Source organism: Macrotis lagotis, chromosome 2 (assembly GCF_037893015.1).
Source record: "Macrotis lagotis isolate mMagLag1 chromosome 2, bilby.v1.9.chrom.fasta, whole genome shotgun sequence".
Classification (NCBI taxonomy): domain Eukaryota; kingdom Metazoa; phylum Chordata; class Mammalia; order Peramelemorphia; family Peramelidae; genus Macrotis; species Macrotis lagotis.
Genome location: NC_133659.1, coordinates 134,921,159 through 134,936,795, shown reverse-complemented (window position 1 = coordinate 134,936,795; position 15,637 = coordinate 134,921,159). Strand labels below are relative to the sequence as shown.

At 35.8% G+C, this 15,637-nt stretch overlaps 1 protein-coding gene across 1 annotated transcript in view; it reads left to right on the top strand.

Annotated features, from left to right (window-relative positions):
• The window catches only part of KIF26B (kinesin family member 26B), a 624,587-nt gene that overhangs the window by 226,358 nt on the left and 382,592 nt on the right, over nt 1-15,637 (top strand). Inside the window, exon 3 of the mRNA XM_074222850.1 lies at nt 3,205-3,741. Within this exon, the coding sequence (XP_074078951.1) occupies nt 3,205-3,741 (537 nt within the window). The remainder of the gene's footprint in view (nt 1-3,204; nt 3,742-15,637) is intronic.

The window sequence follows — 15,637 nt, the reverse complement described above, 5'->3', positions numbered from 1 at the left end:
GCTGAAGAGCAGTTCACGGCAGTTAACAGTGAAAACAAAATCCTTGCGTTCATAATGAATTACCTCCCACCCCCCACCCTACCACCCAGCAAGGATCTCTTGGCCTGCTTTCCTTCCTTGACATCTTCTGTATTCTCTTCTCAGCCCTGTCACCATCCCATACTCCTTGCATGGTTAGAGTCTCTATCAGATGGAAATCATCTGCAGGATATTTTGGGCTGTCCTGGCTTGCCCCCATTTTGATGGGCTCAACTTTGCAAAAGCATTAATTAGATTGCAAGGATTCAACATGGCCCATGTTCACTCCTGTTGTATCCTCTCATTTCAGGATGCTTGTTACTCTCATAGCTACCACCACTCTCATTTCTTGTACTCCTCCTAAACTTCACTAGACTGAGGGAATATGGCCATTTGACTGCAGCAGATGTAGTCATTATTTCCTCTACATAGATTGTTGTTCAGATGTGTCCCACTTTATGTGACCCCATGGACTTTCTTGGCAAAATATTGGAATGACTTGCTCTTTCCTTCTCCAGTGTGCTCCCATTTTATAGATGGGGAACTGAGACAAATAGGGGTAAATGGTTTGTCCAGCATCACATAGCTAGTAAATGGCTAACTTAGAAAACAGGGAGAGGCGTCTTCTTGCCTCCAGCCCAGAACTTTATACATTATGATGCTATCTAGCTGCCCCAATAAGAGCTATACAAAAGTGTAATGAACTGCTCGGAGAGGTGCCCTCTTGATGGTCTTTAAGCCATGATTAGATTACCATGTGTGTAGTGTATCACAGGCAGGATTATTTTTTTAAAGTATGCTTTTAGTTTTATTTCAATCTTTTAAAAATAAGAATGTTTAGAAAAATCAAGTTAGACATATTTTAACATTTCTTAAAAATTTTGGCAAGATAGGACCCAAGTTCCAAAAAGCACAAACTATATCAATGTAGAAAAGTATGGAAAAATATCAAACCAAATACCTGAAAATGTATAATTAATGCCCAAGCATTTTAAATTTGGGTATCTAGATTATGAAGGATAAGAAAAAATTCTCAGCAATTTAGTTTAAATGTGCACCTTCTCCCCATTTTCCCTAAAATAAATCTTTGACTTGACTGTTACATGTCAACCTCAGAGACAAGATTCTTGTATAGAGACACTCTCCACATCATAATTGGGAAGCAGAAGAAAACTTAGAGAAAGGATATGGGAAATGTTAAAAGGAGATAAGAGAAACACAATAGAAAATTGGGTAATAGACATGTGGGTGAGGGGACATACAGCAGGGACAATCACAACTCAGCCTTGGAAGAGAAAGTAATCTATCACTGGTTTCTGTGGCAGCCAGGGAGTAGGGAACCAATCCCAAGAAATGCTGCAACACTGAAAACTGTGTGTGTGTGTGTGTGTGTGTGTGTGTGTGTGCATGCACATGCACGTGCACATGTTCCACATAGCGCCATGGGTCAATAGAAGATTCTACATAGAGTATAATATAAATTTGAGCTATTAATGCTATTTACAGAATTTATCCTGCATAGTTCTATTTTTCCATAGTCCTAAACTTCATTCTCATACCCCTTCTTAGCTATCCATGGATTGTTAATATCAGCGAAAAGGATGCAGATGACTTGATTGTGAATCTGTTCATTATGATTACCAGAGGGAAAAATAATTCCTCCAAAAACAAATGGGTGCTTATCTAAATGACCCCCCAATTCATTAAACTTCAGTGCCTTGCTCGTGCCTCTAGTATAAACTATAAAACTCAGGCTTTAAAAGATCTTTACCACTTCTTTATCCTTTCTGATCTTTTTAAAGCATTACTCCCCTCCCATCTCCCATCTCCCATCTCATCAAACCATCCTTCTTGTTTCTCAGACTCTGTCCTCCATATCTTATCTCTGTTCCTTTGCATTGACCATCCCTCTTACCTGAAAGGCACTCTTTCCTCATCTTTTCTTTGCCTCCTAGAATCTCTTCCTTCAAGATGAACTCAACCTCTACCTTCTCCCTAATGTTTTTCTTGAATTCTACCTTCTCTACCCTGCCTTCCCTTACCCTTATAGTTGCCCTTTCATAACATGATGATTTTGAGAATATTTCATCCCAGTATATATATATATATATGCATATATATATATATATATATATATATATATATGCATATATATATGTATATGTATGTATTTTCCTTTTCTGATAGAATATAAGCAAATTAAAGGCAATTCCATTTTATGTTCATATCACCTGTGCTTAGCTTAGGTGTTAAATAATTACTTATTGATTGATTGAATGACTGAAATTGGTTGCTAAAGGAAATTTGACTATCATTCTTGGGTGTGAACAAGGGGGAAGACCTTTGATTGATTTGATTGGGTTTCTTTTTGGTTAATATTACTTTATTTATACATTACTAAAATATTCTTGTTTTAGAGTAAGCATAATACCCCTCCCCCCTCATGAGACCCTCATGAGAAATAAAGTAAAAGAAAGAGTTAAAAATGTTTCAGTCTGTGTTCTGATACCATCAGCTCTGTCTCAGGTGGATCACATTCTTTATCATAAGTCCATCACAGAAGTTACTTCCATATTTTTCCACAGTTGCTGTTGCTGATCGTAATTCCCTATAACCATTCCTCCCCACTACCATATATTACATTTTCTCTCTCCTTTCACTCTGTCCCTCTTCTAAAATATGCTGTAGGGTAGCTGAGTGGCGCAGTGGACAGAGCACTGGCCCTGGGGCCAAGAGGCCCCAAGCCCACATGCCACCCCAGAGACCCAGCAACCACCTGGCCCTGTGGTCCCAGACAGGCCACCCAATCCCAGACCCTTGAAAAAAGTAAAAAAGAAAATCTGTTATATTTGACTATTTTCTCCTATGATCTACCCTCTCCTCTGTCACCCACATCCCCCTCCTTCCCCCGTCCCCCTTTTCTCCTTTTTACTCTAGATATTTGACTGGTTTGTTAAAGAAGATTCTTAAATTATTTTCTAAAAATTATTAAATACTTTTGGTAGGAGAGCCATTAACATACACATAATGTGATAATTCTTTGATTGTATCCCAAGCTTAGCTCATTAGCTGGTTATTGAAGTTGAATGGACCTGGTGGCTTTATCCTTCTTCCCTACCTTTTTCTGTTCCTGTTATGATATAGCCTTGACTTAAATACCTTTCATTTTGTTCGTTTTTCCTTTAGGACCCTACATTCTCTTCTGCAATCCATGACAAGCTCCAGGTTCCCAATACCATCCGGAAAGCTTGGAATGAACGGGACAACCGTTGTGACATCTGTGCAACTCACCTGAACCAGCTGAAGCAGGAGGCCATTCAGATGGTGCTTACCCTGGAGCAGGCAGCCAATAGTGAGCATTATGATACATCACCAAGCTCACCTCCACCACTCGCTAATCTCCCTGCTTTGGTGGGCCCCCGACATGTGGGTGCACTCCAGCAGCCCCGGGACTGGGCTTTTGTGCCTGCTTCCTATGCCACCTCAAACTATACAGGCTTCATCACCAACAAGCATGGTGGCAAGCCCAATAGCCTTGGGGTTGGCAGTGGGGCAGAGAAGAAGAATGGATCCCCTACTCACCAGGCCAAGGTTAGCCTACAGATGGCCACTAGTCCCAGCAATGGAAATATTCTCAACTCAGTGGCCATTCAGGCTCATCAATATCTGGACGGCACTTGGTCCCTGTCCAGAACAAATGGAGTCACACTCTACCCATACCAGGTATGTGTCTACTGGGGAAGAGCAGGGTTGGCTTAGGTAGAGTTGAGAAGTAAAAAATTAGTATTTCCTTTCCCTTTTCCCTTTTGCCACCTGCTCTACAAATCAGGTGTATAGTTAACCAGAAGTAGAATAGTGGGTCAGAAGTTAGAGGACTTATGTTCAAATTATACCTCTGGTACTTACAATTTATGACCATGCTCAGATTATTTTGAGACTCTAAGCCTCAGTTTTCTCTTCTGTAAAATGAGGGTGTTATGGTGAACAAGATGGTCTCTTAAGTCTCCCTTTAAATCTAAATCTGTGATTCATTTTTATGAACTACTAATTGTTCAAGGTTTTTTTCTTCATCCATCAAGGCCTTACCAAACTTTTCCATTCTTTTTTTTCTTAAGAAAGATTTTTATTAATTTTGAGTTTTACAATTTTTTCCTCCATTCTTACTTTCCTCCCCTCCATCCCCCACAGAAGGCATTCTGTTAGTCTTTACATTGTTTCCATGGTATACATTGATCTTAGTTGAATGTGATGAGAGAGAAATCATATCCTTAAGGAAGAAAAATAAAGTATAAGAGATAGCAAAATTACATAATAAGATAACAGGTTTTCCCTAAATTGAAGGTTATAGTCTTTGGTCTTTGTTCAAACTCCACAATTCTTTCTCTGAATCTCCATTGTAGATAATCCAAAATTGTCCCTGGTTGTTACACTGAAGGAATGAGCAAGTCCATTAAGATTGATCATCACCTCCATGTTGCTGTTAGGGTGTACAGTGTTTTTCTGGTTCTGCTCATCTCGCTCAACATTAGTTCATGCAAATCCCTCCAGGCTTCCCTAAATTCCCATCTCTCCTGATTTCTAATAGAACAATAGTGTTCCATGACATACATATACCACAGTTTGTTAAGCCATTCCCCAATTGAAGGACATTTACTTAATTTCTAATTCTTTGTCACCACAAACAGGGCTGCTATGAATATTTTTGTAGAAGTGATGTTTTTACCCTTTATCATAATCCCTTCAGTTATAGACCCAGTACTGTTATTACTGGATCAAAGGGTATGTACATTTTTGTTGCCCTTTGGGCATAATTCCAGATTGCTCTCCAGAAAGGTTGGATGAGTTCACAGCTCCACCAACAATGTATTACTGTCCCAGATTTCCCACATCCCTTCCAACATTGATCATTGTCCTTTCTGGTCATATTAGTGAGTCTGAGAGATGTGAGGTGGTACCTCAGAGATGCTTTCATTTGCATTTCTCTAATAAGTAATGATTTAGAGTAATTTTTCATATTATTATGGATCTCTTTGATTCCCTCATCTGTAAATTGCCTTTGCATATTTTGACCATTTGTCAATTGGGAAATGGCTTTTTTATTTTGAAAATTTGACTCAGTTTTCTGTATATTTTAGAAATGAGTCCTTTCTCAGAAATACTAGTTGTAAAAATTGCTTCTCAATTTACTACATTTCTTTTGATCTTGGTTACTGTGGTTTTATCTGTGCAAAAGCTTTTTAATTTAATGTAATCAAAATTATATAGTTTGTTTTATGATGTTCTCCATCTCTTCCTTGGTCATAAACTGTTTCCCTTTCCATAGATCTGACAGGTAAACTACTCCTCAACCTTCTAGTTTGCTTATAATAATGTTTTTCATGTCTAAATCCTGTCTCCATTTGGATCTTACCTTGGTATAGGGTGTGAGGTGTTGGTCTAATCTAAGTTTCTTCCATACTAACTTCCAATTTTTCCCAACAGTTTTTACTGAAGAGAGAGTTTTTATCCCAATAGCTGGACTCTTTGGGTTTATCAAATAGCAGATTATTATAATCATTTCCTGCTATTGCACCTAACACTGATCTACCACTTTGTTTTCTTAGCCAATACCAGACAGTTTTGTTGACTGATGCTTTATAATATAATTTTAGATCTGGTTAAGGCTAAGCCACCTTCTTTTATACTTTTTTTTTATCATTGAATCCCTGGAAATTCTTGACTTTTTATTTCTCCATATGAATTTACTTACAACTTTTCCTAACTCATTAAAGTAATTTTTTGAAATTTTGATTGGTAGGGCATTAAATAGGCAATTTAGTTTTGGTAGAATTGTCATTTTTATATTATTTTGTATTTATTATTTTACATTTACATTTTTACATTAGCTCACCCTATCCATGAACAGTTGATGCTTGCCCAGCTATTTAAGTCTGATTTTATTTATTTGAGAAGTGTTTTGTAATTGTTTTCAAAAAGTTTTTGAGTCTGTCTTGGCAGATAGACTCCCAGGTATTTTATATTGTCTGAGGTTACTTTGAATGGGATTTCTCTAACTCTTCCTGCTGTATCTTGCTAGTCATATATAGAAATGTGTCGGATTTATTTTCATTTATCTATCTATCTATCTATCTATCTATCTATCTATCTATCTATCTATCTATTCACTCATTCATTTATTTTTTCACTTATTTATTTGTTTGTTCATTCATTCATTCATTCATTCGTTTGTTTATTTGTTTATTTATTTATTTTAGGTTTTTGCAAGGCAAATGGGGTTAAGTGGCTTGCCCAAGGCCACACAGCTAGGTAATTAAATGTCTGAGGCTGGATTTGAACTCAGATACTCCTGACTCCAGGGCTGGTACTCCATCCACTGTGCCACCTAGCTGCCCCAATATGTTGGATTTATGAGGGTTTATTTTATATCCTGCGACTTTGCTAAAGTTGCTAATTGTTTCTAATAGCTTTTTAGATGATTTTTTTGGATTCTCTAGGTATCTGCAAAGAGTTAGAGTTTTGTCTCTTCCTTCCCAATTCTAATTCCTTCAATTTCTTTTTCCATCTGTTATTGCTGAAGCTAACATTTCTAATATGATATTGAATGGTAGTGGTGATAATGGGCATCCTTGTTTCACCCTGATCTTGTTGGGAATGCCTCTAGCCTCTTCCCATTGAAAATAATGTTTGTTGATAGTTTCAGATAGATACTGTTTATTATTCTAAGGAAAAAACTATTTATTCCTATACTCTCTAGTGTTTTTAGTAGGAATGGATGCTGTATTTTGTCAAAAGATTTTTCAGCATCTATTGATATAATCATATAATTTCTGATAGGTTCGTTATTGATATAATTAATTATACTAACAGTTTTCTTAATATTAAAACAACTCTGCATTCCTGGAATAAATCCTACTTGAGCATAGTGGATTATCCTAGTGTGATAACTTGTAATCAATTTGCTAAGATTTTATTTAAGATTTTTGCATCTATATTCATTAGGGAGATAAGTCTATAATTTTCTTTCACTGTTTTAACTCTTCCTGGTTTAGGTATCGGCACCATATCGGTGACATAGAAAGAGTTAGGCAGAGTTCTGTCTTCACCTATATTTTTCCAAAGAGTTTATATAGAATTGGAACCAATTGTTCCTTAAATGTTTGATAGAATTCATTTGTGAATCCATCTGGCTCTGGAGATTTTTTTCTTGGGGAGTTCAATAATGGCTTGTTGAATTTCTTTTTTTGAGATAGGGCTGTTTAGGTTTTTAATTTCCTCTTCACTTAACCTGGGCAACTTATATTTCTGTGAACATTTTACTTAGATTGTCAAATTTATTGGCATAGAGTTGGGCAAAATAATTCTGAATTATTACTTTAATTTCCTCCCCATTGATGGTGAGTTCACCTTTTTTTTCATTTATGATACTAGTAATTTGATTTTCTTTTTTTAAATCAAATTGACCAGAGGTTTATCAATTTTATTGGTTTTTAATAAAACCAATTCTTGTTTATATTTATTAGTTCAATATTTTTCTTACTTTTGATTTTATTAACTTCTTTAATTTTTAGAATTTCTAATTTGGTATTTCATTGGCATTTTAAATTTGTTCTTTCTCTAATTTTTTAGTTGCATATTTAGTTTATTGATTTCCTCTTTCTCTAATTTATTCATGTAAGCATTTAAAGATATATATCCTCTGATAGCTGCCTTGAGTGTATCCCATGTTGTTTCATTATTGTCATTATCTAGGATGAAATAATTAATTCTTTCTATAACTTGTGTTGTTTGATCCACTCATTTTTTAAAATGAGGTTATTTAGTTTCCAATTAGTTTTGGATCTGTATCTCCCTGGTCCAGTATTGCGTATGATTTTTATTGCATTATGATCTAAGAAAGATGTATTCACTATTTCAGGCCTTTCCGCAGTTGATCATTAGGTATTTATGCCCTAGTACATGGTCAGTTTTTGTGTAAGTGCCATGTACTACAGAAAAAAAGTATATTCCTTTCTATCCCCATTTAGTTTCCTCCATAAGTCTATGATATCTAGGTTTTCTAACAATCTATTAATCTCCTTAACTTCCTTCTTGTTTATTTTATGGTTAGATTTGTCTAAATTTGAGAGTGGGAGGCTGAGGTCTCCCACTAGTAGAGTTTTGCTTTCTATGTCTTCCTGTAACTCTTTCAACTTCTCTAAGAATTTGGATGCTATACTATTGGGTGCATACTTATTCAGTATTGAAATTACTTTATTGTCTCTGGTACCTTTTGGGAGGATATAGTTTCCTTCCTTATCTGTTTTAACACTATCTATTTTTGTAGCTGCTTAGCCTGAGATAAGAATTGCTACCTCTACTTTTTTCATTTCAGCTGAAGCAAAATGTATTTTGCTCCAACCTTTTACCTTTACTTGATATGTATCTCTCTGCTTCAAATGAGTTTTTTGTAAGCAGCATATTGTAGGATTCTGGATTTTAATTCAGTCTGCTATTTGCTTATGTTATAAGGGAGAGTTCATCCCATTCACATTCAAAGTTATAATTATTACCTCTTTATTGCCTTCCATACTGTCTTCCCTCTATTTCCCCTTTTTTCCCTTTATCCATATTCCCCAGTATTTTGTTTCTGAATACTGCCCCCTTCAATGTGTTTGCCTTTCTATATCAAACCCCCCTTTCTTTCCCCCTTTCCCTTTTCCCCTTCTTCCTTCCTTCCCTTTCTTCTGTTAGTTCCCCTTTTTTCCTCCTCCCTGTCCCCTCCTTCCCCTTTCCCCCTTTTAATACTTGAAAGATAAGTTTCATAACTTAACTGAGTGTTTAAGCTAAGTCTGATGAGAGGAAGATTCAGGTGGTTACTAGCATTGTGCCTGTCTTATCTCTGCCATCTTGGCTGGAAGTCTCCAAACTTTTTCATTCTTAACCAGTTTCCCTACTGATTCTTATTTCTTCAGCATTTTACCAGTCATAGAATCCTGGGGTCCTATATTTTTCAGAATTAAAAGAATTTCAATGGGTCATCTAATCTAATCCCTGTGATTTAGACTCATCATTTTTGTCAATTTACTCCCCACACATGGTCATTCAGTTTCGAATTGAATGTTCCCAGTGATCTGGAGTTCATTGTTTTGTAAACTAATCTAATAAATTAATCCATGTTAAGGTTTTAATGGAGGATGAAGGCTTCAAAGTGACAATGTGTAAATTTACATAATCTAGGGCAATGGATACCATTACTTTTCAAGTAAGAGTACCCCTTTTAAATGTAGCATTTCTGAGATGCTCACATAAAGGAATTTGTACTATGTGCAAAAAGGATCTATACAATCAATAGAGAAAATTCATGATAACAAAAAAGTACCATGAATTTTGTTGTTGTTCAGTTATGTCCAACAATTTGTGATCCTAGTTGGGGTTTTTCTTGGCAAACATACTGGAGTAGTTTGCCATTTCTTCTCCAGCTCATTTTAGAGATGAGGAAACTGAGGCAAACGGAATTAAGTGTCTTGCCAAGGGTCACCTAGCTAGTAAGTGAACTCAGAAAGATAAATCTCCTTCATTCTAGGTTTGACACTATTCACTGCACCACTATGAAATTAGTAACCCTTTAAAACAAATTTGCATTTTATTAATCACAGCAACATTTGTATATTATTAAAAATAGTAATATGTATACATAAGATATAGAATTTATTTGATAGATAAAGATTACAGTCCCTTTGGCATAACCTTGGTGTCTCACATTATATAAGTGAATTTAGAATCATTTGATTCCAAAGCAGGAATAAAAAATAATTTCTTCTAAGTGCTGTTTTTTCTTTCTTAAGTTTGTTGAATCTGAAAATTTTAAAGTTGGATCGGAGTTTGACAATGATTATCATCTCCAGCTTAGATGAAGTGACATGTTCATGATCACACCTTAGTAAAGCTGAGCCTGGAACCGAGTCCACAAAGCTATTATCTGTGTCCCTGATTCTCTTCATGTGTAAAATTTATTAAGTGAGCTTATAAATACCATTCAATTATAACACTTCATGATTCTAAGGATGTGTCTCCCCTTTTCCTTCACTGGGAAACAGAGCAATAAGCAAGTTGGGCTTTCTAAATATTATTGAGGGTTCTCTGCTTCTCTTTATCCTCTCTCTCCAATATCTGACTTCTGCCCATTTCCATATTTTTAGCACCAAACCAAAGCTAAACTATAATTACTCACAGTTTATTATTCTTTAACAGAATAGTCCTGGGTACTAAACCGCAACATTGAAGCTTAATACTTTAATAAAAAAAAGGAAACAAAAAATAGTCATTTTTTTTAGCAGGTTTAGGTAGGAAGGGCAGACTTAAGACTAAAAATATCTAAAATAATGTTTGATGATTATTTTTTTAAATAGCAACAGATCCTTATGTAGTCTTTTTGTATCTATTATAGCACTTTAAATCTAATGTGTTGTTGGAACTTCAGAAACTTACGAAGTAGGTATTATAGTTATAATTTCTGTTTTATAGATGAGAAAACTGAGGCTCAGAGAGATTAAAAATGATTTGCTTGTGATCACTTAGCCAATAAATGTCAGAGGTCAATTTCTAGCCCAGTCCTTTCTGTTTTTGATTTATAATTCATGCCATCCTTCCCCCTTTCCTTATTTTCCTAACTTTCTTTATTCTATTTTACCTGTGGAAAAGAAATAAATGCTCATGTAAATCTTTGTCTTCCCAGTTTGAGACCCTGTTCAATACAACTTAAAAGGACCACTGACTTGAGAAGGTTTGACTTGTGAATTGTCTTTCTAACGGGTCTTTATTGCCTCCTTTCAAGTCCAACACATACAAGGTCACACATTTCACTGAGCCAGAGGGACCAGAGGAAATCTCTCTGGGATAAAGAGATTTGGTATCTGGCTATGAATCGGTGTCCTCCTGTTCAGGCTGATGCCCAGGGACAGAGGCTTTGGGACTGGCTAGACTTGATGTCTCCTGCTGTGGGCATCTCCCTGCAGTAAATATACTTTTTAGTTCAACAGTCTAGACAACTTGTCAGAAATGATTGAATGCTTTGATAGCTGGTCTTATTTTCCTGCTCACACTTAAAAAAAAGGAGCATACCCTTCCTCTGGAAAACTGCCAAAGGCCATTGCATCTGCACAGGCGTGCCCTGAGAATTGCCCCTCCAAAGAGGGTGAGTGTGTTCTCAAAATTCTCTGAAGGATCCTTTCACCCCCATTTTTGTAGTCCAGCCTTCTGAGGGAAAGAGGAGCCAAGAAAGTTTGACTATCTCTTTTTTGGAAATGTGAAACAATGTGAAGAAAGATGGGAAGAACTTTCTGACAATTAAGGTCTAGTTTTAGTCTAGTTTTCCAAAGGACTTTGTGAATTTTCTGAAGTCTTTAAAAATAAGATAGATTCTCAATGGTCTCAAGAGGTTTATAGTCCAGGAATTCTTAAGTCCATGAACTTGCTTTAAAATATTTTTGATAACTATATTTTAATATAATTAGTTTCCTTTGTAACCCTATATGTCTCACTTTATGCATTTAAAAAAGTATTCTGAGAAGTGGTTCGTAGATGTCAGCAGATTGCCAAATGGGGTCAAGGACACAAAAAATGTTCAAAATCCCTGGTTTATAGTGGAAATTTTTCCGAAGGCAAGAGAAGAGATTAAATAAACTCTCAAGATTTACAGATTCTAAATTATTTCCTGTGACTATATTTCTAAAACATGAAAGTAATAGCAAAGTTGAATAAGAAAACACTAGGAGTAAAGAAATAACATCCAGAAAGGAAAAACTGAGGTCTCTTGTGATTGAGCAAAACTGAAGTTGGTCACTAAAAAACGGATGGCATTGTTCCTATAAATAGCAGTACCTGAATACTTTGAAGCACCTTGATGAGTATTCTCTTCACCAATGTAGATTAGAGCATCTCTTTCACATTCTTGATCCCTGTGCAATTTTTCAATGCCTTTTTTTAGCCATTTTAAAAAAATGATGGCTCTACTCAATGCTAGAATTCTTCCTTTGGTTCTTTTAATAATGGAATCCTAAATGCCATCTCAAATTTTTAATTTCTTCATAGATAGTAAGATGACCCAATTGTCCAGTAAGGAAAGGTGCTGCCTCTTCATTTAATGGCTATCTTAGTGTAGCTGGCATCTCTTTCTGTCTTTTCTGTCTTTCTCTCTCTCTACTCTTTCTTATTCATACACTTATACACATATGCATATGCAACTTTATACTCTCTCACCCACACTCTTTTTTAAGTGTAATTTTATTTTATTTTTCCAGTTACATGGAATAGTAGTTTTTTGACATTCATTCATTTGAAAATTTATGAGTTTTACATTTTTCTACCACCTTCCTTTCCTGTCCTCTTCCCCACAGTGACAAACAGTCTGATAGAAATTATACATGTACATTTGTGTTTAACATATTTTCACTTTAGTCATGTTTTGAAAAAGGAATTGGAACTAAGGGGAAAGACCAAAAGAAAAAAAAAACAATGAGAAAGGAAGGAAGTTTTAAAGAAGTTCTACAAAAGTGAACATTGTTAGTTGGTTGGTTCTTGCCCTTTGTTATCAAAGAAGACCAAAATGACATCATTATGTTTGAGACAAATTACAGTGTGTCCGACTGTGGCTGATCAGACCAACAAGAACTCAGAATGCTCTACCATAGGTTGGGCACAAATAGTCCATGTGAACATCTGGGGTACTTATTCTAAACTTACAGATACCATATTTCCTTTGGGCTGCTTCAGTTCTGCCTTCTTCATAGAGTGCAGCCCCCTCGCTGATGTGAGGGCATGCCATGCTGGGTGGTTTTGTGCCAGTGACTCCCATGCTGTACAAAAGGTTAAAAAGTTCTTCAATGAGACCTTCAGAGTGTCTTAGTATCTCTTTTTCTGGCCCCCTTGTGAGCTCTTGCTCTGTGTGAGTTCTCCATAAAATATATTTTTTGGCAAGCATATGACTGGCATTCTAACAATGTGTCCAGCCTATTGTAGTTGTACTCTCTGTAGGAATGTTGGAATGCTATGCATTCAGACTCCATGGTTTTTTCCCTCTGTATATGGATGGCAGGTCTCTTAGGGTTGTTCTCGATCTTTACTGAGAGGTGCTGTATCTACCATAGTTGATTATCTCGCAATATTGTTACGTGTTCAATGTTCTTTTTGTTCTCCTAAATTCATTCAACATTAGTTCAGGTAATTCTTTCCATGCTGACCACTAATTCTAAAATCTGACCACTTATTATTTCAATTTTCAATTCTTTGCCACTACAAAAAGAGTTGCTATAAATATTTTTGAGCATGTGGGATTTTTCCCATTTTTTTGATTTTTTTTTGGATATGGATCTAGTATTGGTATTGCTGTGTCAAAGGGTATGATCACTTTTATTGTTCTTTGGTCATAGTTCCATATTGCTCTCCAGAATGGCTGGATCAGTTCACAGTTCCACCAATGATGCATTAATAACCCAATTTTCCCATATTCTCTCCAATATTGATCATTTTTTTTTGTCATCTTAGGCAATCTGATAGGTGTGAGGTGGTATCTCATGGTTGCTTTAATTTGCATTTCTCTAATCAAGAATTATTTGGAGCATTTTTTATATGACTATATTTTAATTTCTTCATCTGAAAACTGCCTGTGCATATCCTTTGACCTATTATCAACTGAGCAATGACTTGTAATCTTATAAATTTCAGTTCTCTATATATTTTAGAAAGAAACATTAGCTATGAAAACTGTTCCCTAGCTTTTTGTTTTCTTTCTAATTTTGGTTGCATTGGTTTTGTTAGTGCAGAACCTTTTTTAAATTTAATATAGTCAAAATCATCCATTTTGCAATTTATAATGTTCTCTATTTATTATTTGATCATAAATTTCTCCTTTTTCCATAGATCTGACAGAGTATTTCTTAATTCTCTTAATTGGTCTATGACCTTCATTCACTCATGATCTATCATCTACCTACAACTAGCTAGCTAGGTTGATAGATAGATACATCTATATGGATACCTACATATAAAAAGATAAATCTCTGTATATACATACCATCTAACTATACTGTCTATATATACATTTATGAATATATGAACAAACCAGAATTACAGTATCTCAAAAGAAATATGAGATGTACAGATTTAGAGACATCTCCATTTCAAATGTTCATATGTACTATTTGTACTGGATCTGTGGTAGAGCTTTCCAATCTCATGTTGGTCTGATCAGCCTCAGTAGGACATTGTACCTTGACCCCAACATAGTGATGTCATTTTGGTCCCCTTTGATTATGAAAGACAACAACCAACATACATGCATTTGTACATACATACATACATGTGTAAATATATATTAAAAATTTAGGAGCAAAACTAAAAAGCATATCTTTATCATCAGGCACTGGTATGGAATGAGACCTCTTTTGCAGCAAAAATAATTTTTCTTTTTCAGTAGATCTTTCTCACTCCCAAGCCTTTACTTCTTGTTGATGGTGAAGATGTTTCAGATATTGCCATTCTTAAAAATATATAGATTATTGGCATCTTCCAGGTTCTCTCCAGGTTGTTGCTTTAGAGGCATTGGGTCAAGAGGACATGGGGGTTGGAAGAGACATCAGGATGGAAAAAGGGTAGGGAGGGAGAGATCAACTATTCATTTTTCTCCAAATGTATAATTAGTTTGTTTTATTGTCTACCAAGAAATCAAATATTTGAAACTGCTATTTAATGTCTTTTGGGTCTCCATTATTTAAAAAACCAGAGAAAGGTTCTTGCATCGAGAAGATTTTCCAGGGACAAATGCACATACTCAAACTTACACACACACACACACACACACACACACACACACACACACACACACACACCTGCCAAACACATCTTTAGTAGAAAAGACTACAGAGACTATACTGTAAATGGGGTGAGTTTTGACCTTAACAATATCAAGTGTCTTGAAGTCTTGCTAATTATCACCTTCTTTCTTTCTTTCTTTCTTTCTTTCTTTCTTTCTTTCTTTCTTTCTTTCTTTCTTTCTTTCCTTCCTTCCTTCCTTCCTTCCTTCCTTCCTTCCTTCCTTCCTTCCTTCTTTCTTTCCTTCCTTCCTTCCTTCCTTCCTTCCTTCCTTCCTTCCTTCCTTCCTTCCTTCCTTCCTTCCTTCCTTCCTTCCTTCCTTCCTTCCTTCCTCTCTCTTTCTTCTTCTTCTTTTCTATTTCTTTTTTTTTCAAAGCAGTGGGGTTAAGTGACTTGCCCAAGGTCAACTAGGTAATACGTGTCTGAGGTCGAATTTGAACCCAGGTCCACTTGACTCCAGAGCTGGTGCTCTATCCATTGCACCACCTAGCTCCCCATTTTCTTTCAAACAATGAGTATATATTAGGCATCTACTCTCTTCCAGACACTATGCTGAATGGTCACCGAGAATACAAAGGAAAAAAATGAAACAATCCTTATTCTCAAGAATCTTACTTTATCTCCAGAGTGACAAAATATCTGCCCCCAATGCACATATGGAAAACAAATGGCAGCTGGGGAATGGGGATCATTGTGCTTGAATGGTGCTTGAAGGAAAGTCAGGATTCTAGGATACAAGAGATCTCATGCAATGTATGGACAATGGTTAATT